The sequence below is a fragment of the Cinclus cinclus genome, chromosome 1, assembly GCF_963662255.1.
Source record: "Cinclus cinclus chromosome 1, bCinCin1.1, whole genome shotgun sequence".
Classification (NCBI taxonomy): domain Eukaryota; kingdom Metazoa; phylum Chordata; class Aves; order Passeriformes; family Cinclidae; genus Cinclus; species Cinclus cinclus.
The window spans coordinates 17,031,840-17,054,624 of record NC_085046.1 but is presented as its reverse complement, the minus strand read 5'-3'; the positions used below and the strand labels follow the sequence as shown (position 1 = coordinate 17,054,624).

At 41.0% G+C, this 22,785-nt stretch overlaps 1 protein-coding gene across 2 annotated transcripts in view; it reads left to right on the top strand.

Annotated features, from left to right (window-relative positions):
• The window catches only part of KIAA1217 (KIAA1217 ortholog), a 175,511-nt gene that overhangs the window by 71,905 nt on the left and 80,821 nt on the right, over positions 1–22,785 (top strand). For both annotated transcript variants that reach the window (XM_062507346.1, XM_062507353.1), the window contains one exon: positions 10,624–10,819. In XM_062507346.1, the coding sequence (XP_062363330.1) occupies positions 10,624–10,819 (196 nt within the window). The remainder of the gene's footprint in view (positions 1–10,623; positions 10,820–22,785) is intronic.

Here is a 22,785-nt window from a genome sequence, read left to right as displayed (position 1 = left end):
GAAGCAGTTGTGGGAGCCTGACTTTGTCGAAGGAGGAATTGATTGCTTAGAGAAAGTTTTTTAGTGCACTCTACAAAAATCTCCCCTACCTCTACCCACAGGCAAATGAAGATTAAGGAAAATACGGGACCTCCACCTTTGTGATCTCAAACAGCAGTAGGCAATTTCCCCTCCAATTAGCATTTTGTTCATGTGTTGGAGGAAAAAAAATGTTTGGGTTTTTTGGCCCTTAAACTCCTTTTAGCAAATTCTCACATTCTGTGGGGTTTAAGATCAGAGGTGTAATAGTAAAGAGAGATGTGATTGGCAAAGACTTTTCATTCATACCATAGTTTCTCTTATTCTTTTTTAAGTTGTGGTTACTCATGAATTACACAGTATTTCTAAGTTCTGCTTGAAGGATTCCATGTCCCTGTAGTAAGTGTGAAAGGAACACAAATGTGTAATGACTGCTGCTAACTCCAGCCAAGAGTTGTATCATTTCTCAGGAAGAATGTTTTGTTATTTGTCTGTTATGGTTTATATATATATATATATATATGAATCTCTATGGCTCAGCTTTCTTTCAGCCATTGACTCATATTAGAACATTCTTTGTTTCTTTGACATACAACCACATGTAGCACATCTGAACTGAGTCCAGCAAGAGTTCTGATAATACTGCATATTAAGTATTGATAGAGAATATTGTTCTCTGCCACATGTGCATTTCCTTCATTGTTTTTCAGTGCTTCTCTCCTCTCCTCTCCTCTCCTCTCCTCTCCTCTCCTCTCCTCTCCTCTCCTCTCCTCTCCTCTCCTCTCCTCTCCTCTCCTCTCCTCTCCTCTCCTCTCCTCTCCTCTCCTCTCCTCTCCTCTCCTCTCCTCTCCTCTCCTCTCCTCTCCTCTCCTCTCCTCTCCTCTCCTCTCCTCTCCTCTCCTCTCCTCTCCTCTCCTCTCCTCTCCTCTCTTCTTCTTCTTCTCTTCTTCTTCTCTTCCAGTATACTTTCAGTATGTATAGGTTATTCTTTTTTAACTTCTACTGTTCTCCTTTTTCTTTTCCTGTTAACAATTATCTCTCCCCCTCCCTTTCTTTTCTCTCTGATCCACAGGTTTTGCAGTGTATGTTGGTCTCCCTTCATTCAGAACTTGACATTCAAAGGTACATGATGAAAATTGAATCCTCTCAGAGAGTTAGTACTGTACTTTCTTTCTTCTGCACTCTGCTGTGAATTGGATTTGTTACCCTTTATTTGTGTGTGCCTTGCTTCACAACTAAAGTTCTCAAAAAAATATGAATCTGCATGCTTTGTCTCTGTGTATTTCACAGCAATGAAGTATTATGCATATAGATTACTTGCATATGGGAGTGTGATGCATGTGCGTCCTCTGACAATTTTTTAAATTCTGACTTTTAATGGCATGATAGACATGAAGCTCTTGTATTGGATGCTCTGAAATCCACCAAAATTCAGTAGGAGAGCCTAGATAAATAAGTGATTCCTAAACACTGTCCCAATTCCAGCTTTATATTTCTATTTACACATATTTGGGACTGGCCTAGGTGGTAAAAGTCTTGCTGCAAAGTTAAGGACAGCTCTGTGGGCAGAGCAGTAGATATTTTTGTATTGAATATGCAAAAAATCTTAGTTCTGCTACTTGCAGAATTATCTTATATGCGCAATGTGCACCTCTGAAGTCACCTGTATGTCACCTTTCATCCTGTTGAGCTTCTCTTCCATTTCTAGATGACTTGTAACACCATACACAATGGATGTCTACAACAGCTACCTTTTTTTCCCCCGAGGGAGGCAGTGAATGTGTTCAGGCCTTGTAGATACACACATAAAAGGTGCCTCTGCATGGTTTCCACCACGGACAAAAAAAACCACCAAGATATCACCTGCTGGGAAGGCCGGGAGCAGGCGGGGTGGCAGTGGCTCATTTGCATCTGATTTGTGTTTCCCCTCTCGGGATTTAAGGAGACCAATAAAGATGCTGAAGGATTCTCCTTCCCTCGCCAAGGTGGCCTGGAGGGAGGGTAAAAGAAGCAAAAGAGCAAGGTGGCAAGTTGGGAGAGAGGAGCAGCTGAAGCTTCTACAACCTGTCTGCTGCGACTGCTCTCTTCTCTCTAACTCTCACAGGTGCCAGAGCACCAAGCTCTAGTAAGTGCTTCGCCACGTTTACTGCCCCGAGTAGAGGCTGCAGATGAGCCCTTGGTGTGGGTGTGCTGCCGGTGGGGACAGTGCTGCCTGTCCCGGGCCACTGTTCCCGCTGGGGCTGGAGGCTGTGCCCTGCCCGCGCACCTCGCTCCCATCGCCGGCCCCGAGTCCTTTCGGCTTTTTTTCGGGCATTTGTAAAATAGCGTGTTTTTGCAGAGAGCCTGCTCAGCTTGCAGAAACACAGAAAAACAGGTTTTTCCAGGATCATTGTAGAGTGTTGCTTTGCTTTGGGAAACAGGCATCACAGAAACAGACCCTCCTCCTGTTTTCCTTAGGGACGTGTGTGGGAGAACAGGGATGGGTAAATAATCTTCTTGAATCAGAACTCCCTATCCCCTAGGTATATTTAGGCATCTGGTATATATTCACACCCCCCCCCCCCCCCCCCCCGTTCAGTTTTTGCATGTGGTTTTAAGCATGTAAAGATCTTTCCCCTTTAATCAGCATAATGACAGTTTTTGTTTAAATCATCCCTTTTAATCTTCACAGTTCTCATGGCGATTTTGGGGATTGTGTAGGTAGGAGTTACCTCACCCGCTGCTGATGAAACGCAGCCATCTCCTGGATGGAACAAAGGGTCGTGCTGGGTTGTGAATACTTCACAGTGGAGTTTTTCAGGAGGGAAAAGAAAAATAGCTTCCAACTGAAACTGCCATAAGGTTTTAATTAAGACAAATACTGATGTCCAGGCTGGAATTTATGGATAACTTATTTAAACAAAGTAATAATAAACTGAAGCTGTGATGCAAGAATATGACAGAGACTGTGAAAGACAAAATTTTGCTCTGAGGAAAATTGATGGACCCATAGAAACCTTTGCAGGGAAAAATAGTGACTTTATTTTGACTCTCACGTATGAATAAATTCTTCACATGACAAAGGATTAGAATAAAGCAGAGAGATAAATTATTTTATTTAAAAGTTTTCTTTCATTAAGGATGACTTTTGCTTTTTATTAGTGGGTTACTAATAGTTTTCTCTGTTGTTTTACTTCGATTTCTACCCTCAAATCTCAGGCAGGCATTTGTAGAAAAAGAAAACCTTGGATTTGGACAGAAACATACTGAGAAATATTTTTACACTTTAATGTGGATGGCTTGGGGTTTTCTGATATTACACGTATTCCAAAGAGATGCCACAGCATGTTGCATATTTCAGTCTGGACTTGTCTGGACCAATTAAGCTGCTCTTAGACAGGCTGTTGAGTTCCTTAGGGCAGCATTTTCAAATGCAAGTTCCTGCAATTAAACATCTGAATAAGAGGTCTGGCAGCATTAAGTGCTGAGCACCTACAGCTTTTATTGCTCCTAATGAATATCTTTACTATAAACACACAGCTTTCCTGAAAAACAGGTTTCAGTTTATCTAGGTGCTTACAGTTAAAAAAAAAAAAAAGTTTGAAAATCTTGTTTTATGTTAGTCATTTATAACAGAGTTTCATGAAAAACTTTTTCTGCTAACTCTGGGGATCAACCAGCTGAAGAGGAAGCCGTGGTCTTGCCAAGGGGGAGCAGCCTGTAGATGTCCTGCCCGGTGATTCACAGCACTCAGGATTAAAAGAAATGAGGTTTGGCAGCTTGCCACAGCAGGGAGCATGCAGCTGGCCACCAACGGGAGCTCACAAGGCTCGTGGGAAAACGTGCAGATTTTTAGGATGATTTGAATATCATTACAACCTAAAAATATGGCAGATAAACTCTGTCACATCATTAGACATGTTTTTTTTTTTTTTTTCCCTAGGTGGAAGAAACTGGGGTCAGCATCAGTGAATACAGAGTGGTGATAAAGATCTTGTAATAGCAGAGAGGTGTTTTGCTTCAAATAAATTCACTAAATTGAGCAAAGTGGCCGCTCGTTGGAGCATCCTGACGCTGTCACAGTGAGGGGTAGTGCGTGGCCGTGTCTTGAGCATTACCGGTGCTGATGACTGAGTTTTCTTCCCCTCCTCATTCATCACGGGAGGGAGGAGGAATGCTTTCTTTTACCTTACTTGGAAAAGCTCTTCTGGGTCTGTTTCCTCCCTTTCTCAGAGCATGTGAAGATCCGCTCTGGGGCAGGACCTCAGGTTCCCAGCACACTGAATTCATTGCTGGGCTCAATGACCGCACGGCAGGTGGCCAGGGGAGGGCTCTGTGGCTTGTGTTCTGTTGGCATCCCTCCTGTGTGAGTATGGCGAGCTCAGGCTTCCCTCGGGACCGCCGGCGGCAGGAGGAGGCCGGCACTGCTGCAGGGAAGGGGCAGCTCGGGCAGCATCCAGCGCTGAACATGCCTCCAAGCCAAGGAGGCTCCAGGCAAGTGGGGTACCTTGGTTCAGTGCTAGGGGTGCTGGGCAACCATGGCTCTTTCATTGTCAAAGAGGAGATAATTCTGGCCGTTCATACCATAGAAATCAATATTGTCACTATACTGAGATGCTTGTGAGAAAGAACTGACTTGGTAACTCGTTCTTGATTCAACAGAAAACAGTGAAAAGTTTGGGTTTGAAATAGAGAAATGAAAGCTAGAGACATGTGCTAGTCCATGAGCAGGCATGAGGGAAGAGTATAACTAACACCTAGGGGATGTGCATGCAGGGAAGTGGGCAGCTGCCCTCCCACTTTCTTCAGCTCTGGAGAAAGAACACGGATGCTGGCATGTGCCTGCTCCTGGTGTGGTATCATTTCCAGCTGATGGCATCCGAAAGAAAGATGACATCGATTTTTGCATCTTATAATGGTGAAACAGCATCAAAAGCACAGAAGTGCGCTTGTCATGAGAGATGGTTTGATGTTGAATTCAGCTGCTGAGTCATCTCGCCACCCCCAGCTGCCCCAGTGAGACAGAGTATCCAAATTCATCAGCTGCACAGGGGTAATACGAACTTTAGTTTATGCAGACGTGTATAAGCATTTAACTTTTCTGAGAAAGTGCTGTGGAAAAATAAGGAAAATGATTGAAAATGAGATAATATGGGTAGTATTCTCTTTCTCTTCAGCAGTAATGTGTCACTAGTAGCATGTCCAGGCAAGTAAAACCCTGCTGTTGCGTTAATATGGAAACCCCAAGACTCTTTATCTGTGGAAAAAGCAGATCCGTCCTTCAGACAACAATAATGTGGATCTGACACAAATGTGATGAAGTGTTGTTGCAGTAGTGAGAATTTATGTGCTGTGGCAATACTTTAGAGTTAATAAATTCATCATACATGAAACACAGCCTGTTTATATGCCTATTTGCAGTCTGTCACATATCCTGTATCCATCTTTGGCACATGTCACAGGACAAGTGGTTTACTTGAAGGTCAAGAAGAGTAGGCTTCCATTTTCTACTAATTTTTCCTCTCTATTTGAAATGTCAAGAAGACTCTTAAATGTGGGGGGAGAGGGGCTGCCTAAGATATGTTCTTTAGAGTACATTATTGGAAAAATATATTTTACTACCTCTATTTTATTTTTTTGTGTGTTTGTTTGCCATTTGTACACTGATAGGAGTGCTGGCAACTTACAAGATATATAAGATTCTTCTCTGGAATAGATAAGTTTCTGTCAAGATCAGAGCTAAGGAAGTTCCTGGAAGCAAGAAATAAAAAGTGGGAATTGATCAAGAGATGAAATTAAAATTAAAACTTTCTTCATGTCTTGCAATTTTTTTTTTCTGAGTTCTGTTTTGTCTATGGAAATGTGTGAAACAAATTTGCTGGAGAAAGGAAAAAAGGGGGGGAAGGTTTCTGTTATATAGATTAGTATAAAAAATAACTGGAAATGAGCATAGAAAAACACCATGAAAAGCAGAAACATAAAACCAGCTAGAACAAAAGCATGAGAGGATTAATGCAGACAAATGTGAGCAGAGGCAGAGGCATGCAGAGTACTTGATGAAAATCTCTGGTACTCTATGACTGCCCATTATACTAGCATCTCTGCAGTATTTCATTTTTTGTTATTCAGGTACTTTCAGACTTCATTCCTAATTATTTGCAATTTTACTGCATTTAAAGAGCCTTGCACTTTTTTAAAAATTTTTTTCTGAGCCAGTGAAAAGACTAAAGCAGATGTATTGAAAGTGCATTCTTTTGCCAAGCCATAGCAGACAGATATCAGTCATGAGGCATGATTAACTACAGTTTTAATTCTTTCTCAAATCCCAAGAGTGGTTGAAAGATACTGGATCTTCTGTAATTGCTAGTTCCATGTGCTATATTTAAATATATACTCTGAAAAGGTTACAAGGATCTATATCCTTGTAAATAAAATAGCATATCCTAAGTAAAGAGAGTAATCAAAAGGCATTGTGTAATTGCAAATAAGTTTGCACTAGAATTGTCCATCCTTATTTTGGCCTATCCTTTCTGATAACCTTGTATCTTTCTGATGAACTAGCACAGACAATGTCTTTTATGGGAGAAGTCCTTAAGGAGGACCAGCTCTACTCAGCTGGCTGAAAGATGAACCCTGTTGTACAACGAAACATGCAGGGGTGTGCCTCCTAACACAGCTTGGGGAAATGTAACCTAACTGGTCTTGGCAGAGAGGAGAGAGAGACCTGCTGCCTCATTCTGAACCTGCTGTTTTCTGGCATTTATCCCCAGGGTGGCTCAAAATGTGCCAGCATTTCCTTGGGTTTGTCTACCTCTGTGGACTATCTATTTACACATTTTCATTTTGGATAATGCTGTTCCATAGTGGGCGTATCTTGAGTTTTCTTCTCTGTCAGATATTTCAGGGTTTTTTGCTACAGCACCATTCTGACTCCCATAGCAGCAGTCTAGACTACGACTCTAGCTGGGTACTGTTGGGTCCTGAGACATTGACTACTGGGGTCCACATTTATTTTGTGAAAGCTTGTACTGTGTGCTGGTTCCTAAAAAGTCTTTAAAATGGCCCTTGCTGATACATTATTTTAAGAATTTTAATATTAGTGAACATTCAATGGAAAAAGAAAAATATGGCACTTATTTGACATTTGTCTTATTTTTCTTATTTGATATTAGAATCAACATCCTGAATAATTGTTACAAGGTCATATAATGCTGAAAGTTTCTGCACTGATTTCTTCAGAAGTCTTTACATCTTTGTAGTTCTGTAAATGTTGCTGGTTCCTTCTCTACTGCATGGGTTGGTTTTCTTAAGAAGTCATACCTAGGAATCCACTTGATTATTGAGTTACATCAAGCTTAGTGCTTGTTGCCAATAATAAAAATGCTTTCCTATCGAATATGTGTTCATATCGCTCAGTTACTTGAATACCCACTGGTGTTGCTGAGTTTGAGATTTTTTTTGGAACCTGTTTAAAATTCAGAATCCTGGAATGTCATGTTTACAGGAGTTAAGAATGACAAATAGCTTGAAATCTTTCATAAACTGTATGTGTATATTTGGTGGATCTCATTTATAGCTTGCATTGGCTTTATGTTTGTGTCACACCACTTACTAGAGTGGAGCTCCTATGGATTTGAGTGGGTGAATTAAGAGGAAGACTGGGCTTTGTATCTGAGTAGAATCCATGATGTGCCTCTGGATTGCTTCAGAAAGCTGCTGATGGCGAGAAATGCGGGCTGCTGGAAAAGGATCTTTTTTAGTGTGGTGGGTTGACCCTGGCTGACCCACTAAGCCACTCCATCCCCCCTACTTTGCTGGACTGCAGGGGAGAAAATAAGATGAAAAATGTCATGGGTTCAGATAAATGCAGTTTAATAAAGAAAAAGCAAAGGCCACATATGGATGCAAAAGTAAACAAAGTATTCGCTATTCCCCATCAGTGCGTGATGTCCAGGCACTTCCCAGGAAGTGAGGTTTCAGGTTCCAGTACGCATAGCAGTTGCTTCATAGGACAAATGTAGTAACAAATGGTTCCTTTCCTCCTCCTTTTTCTTAGCTTTTATTGCTGAACGGTCATCAAATGGTGTGGAATATTTCTTTGGTCAGTTTGGGTCAGCCCTTCTGACTATTTCCTCTGCCACGATCTTGCCCACCCACAGCTTCCTGGGTGAGTGTGGGAATGTTGGAGAGAGCCTTTATGCTGTGCATGCCCTGCTCAACAGTAGCAGAAATAATGGTGTGTTATCAACACCTTTTTAGCCACCAATACAAGGTACAGCACTGTGAGGGTTGCTGTAGAGAAAATTAGCTAGATCCAGCAGATTGAGCTAGAGTAATGACACCATGTCATCTGTGGGGATCTGGGATGTTCTGTCTTAGGTCCTACAGCGTTTTCCCAGGGACAGCCAAAGAAACACAGCATCACTGAGGTTGGCTCCATCTGTGCATTGACAGGACACGCTGGGCAACTGCTCAGCTAAATCTGTGTCTGTTGATTTTGGTAATGAAGTGTCTCCTTACTGCTCAAATATACATCTGTTCATATTAGCAATGAACAATATACATGCAACTGCACGTCTCAAATGTCATTTGGGGATTATTTTATTATAAATTGAAGAGAAAAAAAATAAGCGAAAGAAAAGGAAAATAAGCTTGATCCATATTTTCATATGGTATGTATTTTCTTAAAGAAACAAAAGCAATTTCCTTCCCAACGAACTCTGAAACTAAGGATCTTTTACAGATTGGTTTTGTTGCCTTTAATTTTTTTAAATCTTGTTTTATTTTTGGTCATGGTTTTCTGGAAAGGGAGAATTATATGCCTTCTAGCTCCCTATTAATGGACTTATACTGATAAGTTTTAAATCACTATAAGGAACTACAAGCTTTAATGTTTTGGCTTGGTAATACTTCCGTAATATGCCTGTGTAAACAAAATACTTCAGCAGTGATGGTTCACAAGCCCTTTTGGAAAGCTGAATGAAGAAGTACTGACTTACCCGATTCTTTTCTGTGTTTGCAGGTTACTTGTCACCTCCATAACTTTCCTGGCACAAGTACCTGTATTTACAACCTGCAGGCTAGTGCTGACCACGTCAGAGGCACTTCAAAGCATACTTTACTTTGGAACTAATGTTGTTAGCTTTAAGTCCTGCGTGAAATTCAATGCTCTTGAACAATTTCATTGCAGGACATTAGATAGTACCTACTATTTTAATATTAGCATTTAGAAAGTGAGATGTTCTGGAGGATGTACTTTCTTGTGAGGTGTATTTCATTGTCATTTGTGAGCAACTGCACAAGTTGGCCAGAGCAGCCATCTATAGCCAGCTAGTGAAGATGTAATAAAAGCTGAAGTTCTTCATACATTCAAAGTCACATAAGGAATATTATGTGATGCATGCTATTGCTGAAATGAGTTTTATTGATTTCACTTGAAAAATCACTGGAAGAAACAGATGTCAGCAAGATTAGTTAGCTTAGCTTTCCAGAAGGAAGCATAATCTTTTTTTGATTTTGACTGCGTCTTCAAACCTAGAGTTGAACTTGATTTTGATACAGGGGATTTTTAACATAATAGCATCTGACCTGCAATGATAGGGGACAGAAAAACATATAATTTTAATGTTATCTCATGCCTGGTGCTGTTTATGGACGTCTGTAAAGTTCATATTTACATACTGGGTTTGGAACCTAGTAAGCTTGCTTTGCTTTGAATTTCTGCTTTGTATCTTCCCATTTGTTGTGATATGGTTTGATTGAGAGAGACCATGAAATTATTTTTCTAGAGTAATAGTACATGTGGTTGTGAGGGGGTTTCACTATACAGTATTGAATATGCTTCTTAAAGCAACCCCTTTTTGTGGAAAGGGCTTATAATGTCATTTATAGTTTGCAAAAAATGTTCAGGACATTTTATTTCCTATTGAGTATGTTTTTACTAGACAGATCCTACCGTGAAGAGTTGGTAGAAGTGCATAAATGAAACCATATCTCTCCCCTGCTGGAAGAGTTGGGTTTTTTTCCCAGCAGCTGTGTTTATCAATTTACTAGTATGATTTCCCAGTAAAAAGTCATAGTTAGTTTGGTTAATTAATGAAGACAGTTCTGACTTATGCTGGCTCAACAAAAAAAACAAAAAAACCAAAAAAACACAAACAAACAAAAAAAAAACACCGCAGTAATTGTTTGTGATTTCAACTACAAATGTTGGATGGCTGTTTTGGCTTTGCTGCATGACCTGGACCTTGCATAGATGGCACAGCAGAAGATACTGAAATTGATACCTTTACAGCTCTGTTACAGTATTGCTTTTCAGAGGATTTTTCTTAGCAGACTTGATAAAATTGGGGTGTGTGTATGTGTGGACAAGGAGAATGGCGTTACAGTACATCTCCTCAGCACGTCTTATCCTCAGGGCCTTGTTAGCCACAGAATTTGCAGTGTGGATATACAGCCATAAAAACTGCAGCAGAATGTCCAAGGACACTTTTCCTAAATAATCTACTCAGAAGTGACCTCCAGCATACCAGTATTTGAAGAAGTTTGGACTCCTTCCTTCTCTTTGATTTTTTTTCCTCCTACACTCTGTTTTCAGTACTGATAAGGAAATACTCTGTTTTGCAGACAAGAAGCCCAAAGCTGTCCCAGAGCCCACAGCCCAATTTGGGTGACCACACAGAACACCTCTCTGAAGCATCTGCTGATTCCTTAGAGGCCATGTCTGAAGGTGATTCTCCAACCCCCTTCTCGAGGGGCAGCCGCACGCGGGCAAGTCTTCCCGTTGTGCGGTCAGCAAACCAAACGAAGGAAAGATCACTGGGTAAGAGCCTGCTCCAGTCCTTCTCCATTCTGTGCTTAGGCTGTGTTTTCCATTTCTGGATTTGAAACAGTCTTTAAATAGTTTGGGTTTGAAAAAGTAAAGATGTCGGTAGCACTTTCTTTTGCATGTCAGGTTGTTCTTTGGAAATGAACTTGGTGTGTGATACCAAGTAACTTGGGGGGAATGGTGAAATTATTTCATAAGATCTGAAAGGGTGATGGGAGCATAGTAGGCATGCAAGAAGAGAAATGCAGGCCCTGACATGAAATGCTGAGTAATGGTTAAAACCCAGTGTTGCAAACACTACCAGCCAGGCCTGCAAAATATTTGGCAATGAACTTAATACAAGATTGTACCCTCGTTTTCAGACAGTAGATACAGGCTTTTTCACTTTGTCATCTCTTCAAAGCCAGACTTAGTTGAAACAAACCTAGAGATATTACTGCCTTAGTCGTCTATCTTACTGAAAAGTTTGGTTTTGTGTGGTGGTAGCTTTCCAGGCAGAGGATTTGAATGGATATGCTGATGGAGATGCCCTTTACTTTGGGACAGTGCCCTTCTGTCTGCACAGTGACACGAGAGATGTGTCATTACAGGGGGGCACTCTGCTTCCTGCATTCTTCCATATCTCAGGGTTGAATTCAGCCCAACTGTGAACCAGAGCTCCTTTTATGAATTTTGTCTGAGAGACTCTGCTCAGCTGATGGATGATAGGAGTAAAGGCTGTTCTTTTGAGGGAAGACACCAGAGGGCAGTTAAAGCATTGTGGGAAGGCGTGTAACTCGTGCGGATTGCTGAGGAAGGCAGGTTTTGCTCATAGGTAATAAACTGAAATACTGCTTTCCCTTAGGCTCATCTCCCAGTATAGAGAGTGACATAAATCGACTGGACTATAAATCATACCAAGTTTGTAAGCTTGTCACGGTGGTTTACTCGTCCCTCAATAATCTAAGACGGTTTCTGTCAAGAGTGTTATTATATCTGACAAACACAACAAGTGTGAAGAAAACAGGGCTGGAAGGGGTCCCTTACTCTCCCAGAGCTGAAAAGCGAAGAGCAGTGGGGCTAGAAACAAGGAGCTGATCCCTGTCCATGTCAGCTCACAAAGTGGCTGCCCTCCCACAGCCTGCTGGGCCACCAATATGTTGGGCTTCTGGGGGAGAAATTTGTGATACTTCAACCTGGATAAGACTGTTTGCTTTTGAGGTGTTTTAAAGAGCACATGTATGTTTACTACACATGCACTATTATGTTTACTGTACTATACTGTCTGTAAGTCACCACTGGCTAGGGCATCCTCAGTCTGGCTTGCTTCATCCCTGGATTTTCTGTAAAACTTGTATTTGCTTCAATGTGATGTTAAGTGGTTGAGCCTTTGGAACTCACAGTCCAGCCCCACTTTGTGGGCTGAGGACCCCAGAGCTGGAAGCAGCACTGCAGATGGTGTCTCAAGAGAGCAGAAGGACAGAGTGCCCTCCCTTTACCAGCTGGCCACACTGCTTTTGGTGCAGCCCAGGACACGTTTGATTTCCTGGGCTGTGAGTGCCCATGGCTGGGTCATGTCCAGCCTCTCACCCATCAGCACCCCCAGTTCCTTCTGGGCAGGGCTGCTCTCGCCCTCTCCATCCCCAGCCTGTGTTGATACCAGGGGCCGCCCTTACTCAGGGCACCTTGGTCTTGTTAAGCCACATGAGATTCCCACAGGTCCACTTCTTGAGCTTGTCCAGGTCCCTCTGAATGGAATCCCATTCCTCAGGCATGTCAACAGTGCCACACAGCTGGGTGTCATCTGCAAATTTTCTAAAGGGTGCACTCAATCCCTTCATCTATGTATTTTTTGAAGATATTAAATAATACTGGTCCCAGTACAGACCCTAAGGGACACCACTTGTCCCTGATGTCCACTGGGACTCTGATCCATTGACCACTACCCTCTGGATGCAACCATCCAACCATTTAATAATCTATCTAACAGTCTGCTCATCAAATCCATCTCTCTCTAATTTAGAGAGAAGGATGTTGTGGGGACCATGCCAAAGGATTTACAGAAGTCCATATGAAGGACATCTTTAGCCCTTCCCTAGCCCACTGCTGTAGAAGCCCACTGCAGAAGGCCACTGGCTTGGTCAGACAGGACTTGCCCTTGGTAAAGCTGCGCTGGCTGTCCTGAATCAACTCCTGTTCCTCTGTGTGTATATGTATGATCCTAAGTGTTCTCAGCCTCAAGGTATCATCAGCTTAGGGATTTCCTGGTTATGGTTTCTGGCTGTATAATAACCATCAAGAGATGTCTCCTCCAGGTATTTGTTCAGTCCACCTTTGAGTCCCCTGTAAATTTTTCACATCCTCCACAGTGCATCTGTGACTTTGGCAGCAAGTTTCTATTGGTTTACAGCCCAACCATTACTTTCCTGTTGCTGTGTTCTGTATTTGTTTACCAGCTCTAAGTTATGCCCCCTAGTCCTTGTGTTGGAAGTGACAGCAAACATCAGATTGCTATCTGCTTCCCCCGGGCCACGCCTGATTTCTTTGGTCTGCCATTTCCCTCAGGTTATCTCTTCTCCAGCTTAGAAGTGCTGCTATAACCACTTGTTGCTTATCCAAAAACCATCCTGGACCTTTGATTATCATTGCTGCCCTGAAATTTTGCAATTGAATAGTATCTTTGCTAAGATGGGAGGACCATAAGTTCATTGTTAAGTAGCTCATTCTTAAACCCTTTTTTTAGTGTCTCTTGCATGTACTGAAATGTGTTGTCCAGGTCCTAATGGAGGACAGCCACATGAAAATACACTATTTTATTTAATGGCCAGGATTTCTGACTCTGCAAAACAACCTATCTTTCCTGTGCCAGAGAGCCGTAAGGCCCCAGCTTACCCCATCATGAACAGGCCAAATGCAGGAGAAAGAAAACAGTAAACAAACAACAGGGAAGCAATGTAATATGAAGCATTTCAGTTGAGAGTTTTTAGATTTGAAATGAACAAAATAAGCCTTTTCTCTGTGTATTGGAGGAGGGGTCACAGATATGTGTGTGGCTTAAGGGATCATCATACTAACCAAATAGGAGGTAATATATTGTCATCACCCCACAATCTGTCTTTTTCAAGTTGTTCCAGGAACCAATTAATAACAAATAGTTTGTTTTAAAAGATAAAAACTATTCCAAAATAGTTCCGTTTTATATTATTATTATTGTTATTATTGTTGTTAATATTATGTACATTTCTTTTATAAGAATGTCCTTTTTGTTCTCTTCTGCCACTGTGTTCTAACAACACCATCAGCAATGTTCTGAAATTTTACTTTTGAAATGCTTCTCTTGCTGTGGTCCTTTTTATTTCCAACTGTAAAAGGGGAATGTTTATTTTTAAAAAACAAGAAACTTTATTACTTCAGTTTTTAAAGTGTCATGAACATAGTTCTATTAATATGATTTTAAATAATCTGTGTATGATCACCTCCCTTTCCATATGTATTAATATTTTAGTCTAATATAATTTAACTAAAATTATATTTTGATCCTTAGTAAACATAATTTCAGCAAAGAGCATAATGAACTTTTGTAAACTTTTATTAATTTTACATTGTATATCCCAATGCATTTTGAAAACTGATGTTTTCTTTTTGAAATTCTAATTGTTCTGTGGGTTCCTATTTTACTAGCTATATATGAGTCAGTTTGTTTTCGAATTGTGGTCTGAATTAATATGGAGCCTGAGAAGGAATAACACAAATGCATTTTGGCTACCTCACTATCATGGGTTTGTCAGTCAGGACTAATCTAACAGGACATGGTATTCACGTGGAGTTGACCTAGAAAACAGTATTCCTATTGTGGGCCCATTTAAAATTTCAGCCACAGCTTTTGAAATTAAGGTCTTTCTTGGCTAAGAAAACCAGAAATCAACACCTGCTTCATCACTGTGCAGCCTGGAGACAAAGCAAGATATTAAAATAGATGAATTCACTGTGCAAGAGAAAATTAAATGTATTTTAAAATATGTATTTGAAAGCTGGGAGCTTTTCCAGTGTGATAACTGTGGGAAAAAAATTATCTAGCATAACTGTCAGTGAGAATCAGCTGAAACCTGGAAAGTGCTCAAAAGCTTTCAGCAAACTTCACTTGCAATTTGCCTGGAGGAAGCAGAACCTGACAGGCATCCAGCGAGGTTATGCCAGCAGCGCCCTGTGCCCGCGCTGCCGCTCACCGCTGTCCTGCTCTGGTACCTCCTCAGTGAAATGAAGGCTGACAAATGCACTCACTTGTGGTCTCCCGTGTGGTGCATCTGCCCAAACAACGGGCAGCATCCTTTGTGCAGGCAGGCGCTGGCATCCCCTGTGGCGATGGAGGGACCAGGGCAGGAGAAGCCATGGGAAGGGCAGGGTGTGGTCACAGCCTCCCATTGTGGCAACAGCTGCTGGTGCTCCTGCAGGATCGGGCTGTGGGTGGGATGGAGGAAGAATATGGTGCAGGAAGGGATTTCCATAAATGCACTAAGATTTGGGTTTGAGAAGTAACTGAGGAGGATGAAGCTTTAATGGCTCAAGGGCTGCAATCATGGGTGTCCCTGCCAGGGTGCCTGGCCACTCCAGTCCAGATGGATTGAGCAAAGGATGACTGGGCTCCCTGCTGGTAAACCTGTGCCTAAAGTTAGGTGGTGTGAAAAGGCCTCTTCACAAATGTCTGAGCCTGCCAACATTTGCATTTTATTTGCATTTGGAGGGATAACATGAAGGAGTAAAATTATACAAATGCTTAAGGATTGGCATGGGGAGGGTCTTTAAGCAATCATGGAGTATGATGATTATTATTTATTAGCCCCCAAGGCCAAGTTTTGGCAGGCACAGATTTCAGTGTCTGATTAATTTGTTTGCTGCCACCTTATATGGAAATGCCATTACTGATTATAATCATAACGCCTCAATCTTTTGCAGCATTTTTTGCAGATGTTTCTCAAAGCCTGTTACAAAAAGAAAGTCAGGACCACAGTGACAATTTCACTTGTGGCATAACCTCTGCAGAGAGACAGATCATTGCTTTTCAGCTGGCAGTAGAAATAACTCTCTATTCATGTGTAGCCAGGATACTGTAAGACACACAGAAAAAAATATAAATGCTAAAGGTAAACATATATTATATTGGAGCTGATTATTACTTACTATTTATGAGCTGGAAATTAAAATAGGCATGTAAAATCAGAGAGAAGATGTGTGAATGGCCAGAGACTTTTTATGAGAAGCCTGTGATTTGCTAGTAGTGGCACTGGCCTCCCTGATTCCTTAGAGCATGATTTAAGCCTAATGAAGTCAGCAAGAACTTCGGTTTAGTTCAGAGGAGAGGAACTCCCTGGGAAGTGCATTTCAAATTAAGGCTGGGTATAACTTTAATGTATTCAGTCATCTTAAAGAGTTTTCCCTCTCTTGCCTTTTATAGTGTATGCAAAGCAGCCAACATGCAAAAAGGTCATGTAAATATTTGCTGTCATGGTCAGATAGCTTAACAGGGACTGACAGTCTATAAGAAAAACAGCCTGAAACAACTAGTTCTAATTAATAAATTGAAACTCAGACCCTAGGAAATTATAATACTCTGATGTAGCTGAAGTTTTCCTTCCAGCTTTCCTAGACTTTCTTTTCTTTCCCATTTCTTCAAATTGCAATGGCAAAAAATTTTGGACTTGGAAAGAAAAAACCGCACACCTCTTACCTGAAATGTCTTGTATCAAAAGAGCTAAAGAAGCTAAACAATTATGTTGGCCTAAGAGATTTTCTATTTCATTTGTTGTCTCTACAGGATGCGTGAAAGGCAGGTGTGACTTCCCTGGCTAGCACTCGTGCCCACAGTTGCTGTTCACTTAAGAGTTTTTTCTCCTATGTTAGAATGTCTTGTGTGTACCTGAAAGAAATGCTTCCGAGGAGTAAGATACCATTTAGTACATAATGTCTCAAGAGAGGCACATTCTATCTGCCACTACAAAACTGATAAGCAGGATATTTTAGATGCTGTGTCACACTGGAGCTGAATTTGTTGCAGCAGGTTGTATCAGCATAGATCTAATGGGTTCATTGCAGTGATCCTGCAGTAGATGTACAGTGCGCTAAACAAGTCCATTAGTTATGTAATTCTGTGTCTGTCACTGCTATATCTGTTAAATTACTTTTGAATGCAACATTTATTACTTATTTGCACTGTAGTAATACTAAAGGACCTTGAGCAAAACCAGTGCCTCACTGTGTTGGGTAATATATAGTGACAAAATACTCCTATTTCAGAACCTTGCAACATGAATAAATCAGAATGAAAAATGAAGATAGTAAGAGAGGTAGAATAATGAGCGTACAACCTGGATGAAATGAATAAAGCTATGTCAGGGTGGCAGTGGCTTTTCACTTTATCCCAAATCATGCCTTCACAAAAGGTGTAATGTCTTTATCAAGCTTTACCATCACTTCATATTCTGATTTGGCAACAGCAATTTGAGCCTTCAGCATTTGGTGTCTGCTGGAAGACAGATTTGGCAGCTGGAGGAGCTTGTACAGGCCTCCTTCCTTCAGAGGAAAGGTAGGAGGCCAGATGGAGTCATCCCGTGGAATGTATCTAGCACAGGAGCTAACTCTTGGATAAATCTGATCTAATTTTTGTGTTAGGTAAAATTTGTAAGTCTACCTCTAATACAGTAAGTCATGCAAACACCAGTGCCTTCCCTTTGACATGCGCACGCAAAGGAAAAAAGTGTATTAAAATTCCACGCCTTGTAAGATGTGTAAGACTTTGGCCAAGGAGAGAAGCATAACCTGCCCTCAGTGCATTGGATTTAGGATTTGCTGCCAGGGATGACAGAAGTCCCTGAATGAGGACAGCTTTTGGATTTAATAATTGTTCCCAGTGCTGTTTATATATTTAGGTAGTGATTCTAATGCGTGCTTACAATGCTGGGCCTAAGTTCAGGTTTCTGTTCCCAGAGAGAAATAATGTCATCTCTGTGGTATCATGTAAGACTGTCTCTCGTATTAGTTCTTGTTCTCTATCTCTTTTCTGCATTTCTGGCTACAGAGTACCCAATTCAAGCAGGGTAAGAGGATAATCACTGCATCAGAAGCTTGTTGATAGCCTGCTGATCAGGGTGCTCTCCTGGGACAAGAGGCAATGGTCTGAGCAACCCTAAAGATGGGAGCCCTTCTGGATATTTTTTAAACTACTTAAATGCTTCATACACATGCTTGTACCATTGCTTTGCCCAATTACCTTCTGTAATGAATGGACCATCTGTGGGTATGAGGGCAGAGCAGTGGATGTTGTTTATCTTGGCTTTAACAAGGCCTTTCATATCTCTCATAGTCTCCATGTAGCCACATGGGGGACATAAGGGTGGCCTTCAGGGTGTGTAGCTCACAGCTGGATTTTATCTGTGCTCCTCAAGGCTAGACTCTAGGGCCGGTGATTTTTGACATCAGAAACCTCGTTGTTGGGATGGAATAAAGCAGCAGTAGGGTCAAGTTTGACACTGAGTTTGAGAGAGCATTTGATGTGCTGAATAGTTAGATGGCTGCTTCACTGGGACACAAGAGCCAGAGGAAAGGACTAGCAGGAACTTCATGAAACTCCAGAGAGGCAAATCTGGGACAGAACAGCCCTGCAACAATACTGGCAAGGACAGGGTGGCTTGGTAGCAACTTTGCAGGCAAGACTTAGGGTATGACAACAAGGTGACTGTGTGTTAGCAGTGTGTCCTTGTAGCAAGGGAACACTGCATAGCTGTTTATAGGAAAAAATTAGCCATTGGGTCAAGGGAAGTGATTATTCCTTTCTTCTCACCATTTGTGACGTTGCACTGTGTCCAGTTTTGGTTCCCCAATGCATGAAAGATAATGACAAATTGGTGTGACTCTAGGAAATGTCCTCTTGGCATTCTTCTTAATCATGCAAACTAAGGTCTTGGCTCCAAGCTCCTGTCTGAAGTAGGTTGTGAGAACTTCAGGCAAGGTCAAGCTGTTTGTTAGAGCCCAGAGAGGTGAATTTTTGGTGTGGTGCCCTAACCAGCTATGCTCTTAAATGTGATGGCTCAACCCTTAAATTTGTTACTGTCAGTAGTGAACTTCATAGAAATTAAATACCTTCAGAAGTATTGAAGATAATTCCTACAGAACATTTGGTAAATGGAGCAAAATTACAAAGGCATGCATGGCCTACATGACTTTAATGCTTCATGGCTATGTATTATTAAAATGGTCACATTCTGCCCTTGAACACATTGATTGTACCTTGTTTAGTACTAAAAAACAGAGTTTATAAAAATAGTTATTACTTAAACAGTGAGTTCGATATAGCTGATTTATACACAAAGGAAATACAATTGGGTAGGATCTCTCTTTGTGTTTATTCAAGAGGAAGAACAAGTATTCCAAGACATTTAATTGACATTTTCTTGTCTTTTTTGCTTTTGCCCATTTAAAAGTTACTAACAAAAATGCCCATATGTAAAGTATGTGACTACAGTGGCCTTAATTGCTTCACATATCTGTGTAGTCTTTGGCAGGCACATCCTTGGAAGCTGTACTGGTCAGCTTGGCACCTTTGGCTGGGAGCCAACCATGGGTTGCTGGCTTCTTCAGAGGTCAGGGGCTCAGCTTCTGGTGGACTGAAGCAGAGCCTGCATGGGCATGTCCTATGCCTGTATGTGTGGAGTTCTCTGATTTTACTATGCTAAACTGGTGAATGTGAACTGCAGTAAATATAGCATGGCAGAGCCTGCAGGGGCCCTCTGAAAAATGACTCGGGCACATATGAAACCTCTTTTTCATCTCACTGAGTTGTTCAGTTGTAATTTTTAAAGTATTTTTTCATTCAGTATCATAGGGGATTGTGTTCTTCCAAGTTTACTGGCATTGTTTTGTCAGTTCAGGGTATTGATGGACAGCTGGGCTATTCTGTGCAACAGAATGCAATTATTGTCTGAAAGTCATCCTGCCAGAGCATTGATTTCCACCTGGGAAGCTAGGTTAAACTGAAATGTTCTCTCAGAATCTCTAGATGATAGAAGTAACTGTTCACAGTAGACAGACTTGCTGATATAGGTGTATAGCCGAAGTTCCTTTTTGGCAATAGGCTTTTTAACAGGTTTTGTCAGGAATCATATGGGTAAAACACTGGGTTTTCTTTAGGTATAAAAAAGTTGTCCATTTGCTTTTTTACTTATTCTTCTTAGCCAGCTGAATGCATTTGTTTGTAGAAAGTGGTAGTATTTTAGTGGGAGTTAAAAACTTTTATTTTTTGTAACATTTTGGTAGGAAATTTATGTGATTACTGACTTTTCCATCTGTCTTTTTCATTAAGTAACAAATTATTGCAAGTCACTTTAAGTAGCAGAGAAGAATGAAATAGCAGTAAAATGCAATACTGAACTAAATTAAACAGTTCCTGTGTTTGTCAAAACTTACCAAACAATTTAATACTTTGAACAAATCTCTTTAGGCTATTGTGCAAAAAAATAAGTAATTGCTTTTATTCATTAAAATATTTACTTTTTTATTCTCTTAGTACTTGAAGACAGCTAAGTATATTTATAGAACATATTCTGAATGTGGAGGACAGATTTTCAGGAGGGAGTACTAGCAGAAGTTATTATGAGAGCTTCAGGCTAGAAATACCAAAAGGATCATGGCAATGACCTCAGACTAGCTGAAGCTGTGTGGTGAAATAGGAGAGTTAAATCTTGAGGGTATGGAAAGTAAGAACTTCATATTGAGAAATTTCTTCCATGCAGCAAGAGTTGTTACTGTAATAAACTCATGTCTACATAACTTTGGCAGAATTTGGTGATACGTGTTTGGTCTGTTTATTAGATAGCTGGGGGGGAAAGGAGGGATGGGGAACAGAGAACAATATGAGCCTATGCCATCCTTATAGTCTTATGCATGACAATTTCATCAAAAGCAAAAGAAAAAAATAGAAGTATCTTGAAATCTTAGTAAACAGTAATTAAAATTTTAAACTGCACTTTTGAGGGTAGGTTTGACCCCAACAAAAACAGTTATCATTGAGAATTTAAAGATCATCCTTAGATTTTAAAACTCATACAAGTCTCAGGTAATGACTGACATAAATGTAAGTAAGAAACAAGGATACTTCTTCTCACTTTTGCTTGTTACCATTGCTTCTGACTTCAGCATGAGGGAATGTCCAGACAGAGACAGTGACTCAATGGATTTACGGTGAAAGATCAAGCTAAAGCAGCACGAAAAGACAAAGATTGCCTATTTCTCAAAAAGATATTGTTAAGTGATGGTTAGGGATAAAGAGTGAAGCTAATCTAATGGCATTTTCACCATTTCAGCTATTATAACTTGCTTTGCATCTTGTATTACAAGAAGGTCCAGAGCTCCCATGCATCCAGGCTTTGATTGATGTAGTCTAACCAGCTTTACTATTACTAGAATTTTTCAGATTCGACACAGAATTCCCAGAGGCTACATACAATTGCTGTGTTGGAAGAAGAGTAGGAGTGCCTTGTTCACGCCAGTGGTTTTTGGTTCTGTGGGAAGGTTTCAATGCTCCAGTGCCCAAGCAACTCACACCAGCCAAATACAGATTTTATCATAAGTTAATACTTCTCTTTAGCTGGATTAAGGTATTGCCAAATACCAGTAAGATATTTCAGTGCAGAAATTTGCAAGACATCTTGGCAACAGAGAGAGAGAGTCCTGTAGCTTCACAGAAAAGAAACTCATGAACTCAAATGCAAGCTTTAACTATATTTTATTTCATAACACTGAGGAATTATTTAACTTTCTGCCTCAGTTTTATCTTCTTCATTATAAGAGAATTATGTGAGAAATTATATTTTTCTGTCTAAAATCCATCATTTGAGAGAATTAACAGATACTTTTAAAGGACACAGAAGACGACACAGTCTTGTTTGTTTACTTATTCTTGTTTTATCAGGTATTTAACTTTCCTCTCTTAAATAATGAAATTTTAAAGATAATTTTTGTTCTTTAAACAAAAGGTAATTGTGCTTAAAGTTCTCCTAAGTATGTAAGGTGCCCTGCATGCAGGTAGATCATTGTTAACAATATAACCATGATAACGTGGTGCTTAGTCAGGGTGAGGTCAGCACCATGATGGAGGTGCTGAGATGTGAGCTGGGTTGTTTCCTGACACCTGCATTGTCAGCTCTTGCCGTAAGGAGTAAACCTTAACAGCTGTGACTCAGGAGTTATGGTCTTATCAGTATGGGTGGTGTGCCAGCCCTACTGTGGTTAGAGAGCTCCTTGTTCTAAAGCCTGCCTAGACCCCTTGTGTTTAGGTGAGATTCATCATCACACTGTGAAGGCATGTCCTCAGCTCCCAGGTGGGTTTTGCAGCCCAGCAGCACTGTCTGAGCTGAATGCCTTTCTGTGAAGGTGGTGTGTGTGTCTGAGCTCAGAGCTGTGCTGGCTCAAGGCACAGGAAGGCTGTGCTGGGCACCCCAACCCAGCGCCGATGGGCTCAGCCCCCCGCGTCAGGTTATCAGCGCTCTGCATTGTCCATTGCACTGTGTTGTGTTTCATGTAGATCATCCCTGAGAGAAATGATGAAATGTTTTGCGCATCCTGCCACTGACCCTTGATAAAGAAGTAGCAGAAAATCCAGTGTTTTGAAAGAGCTCTGTATGTAGGGAGGGAAAGGGCAGTCATGTGTGTTCACCGGATCATCATCAGATCTGGGTTTGATGCTTGTAAACCTTTCTTTGAACACGTTCTCTCACCTCTCGGGTGTTTAATTTCTCTTCAATAAAGCATACCTCTGTTGACAAGAGGGCTGCGAAGCAATTTGTTACAAGCCTGATGTTACTAAGGCTTACATGAAAATGCCTTCTTCTGTGGCCTGTCTTTAAGTCTGTGGTCTGGTGCTTGTTGGGTGAAGAATGATAAAAAGTTCCAGAAGTATATCTGCAGCTAAGTTATACTGCATGACAAAGGGG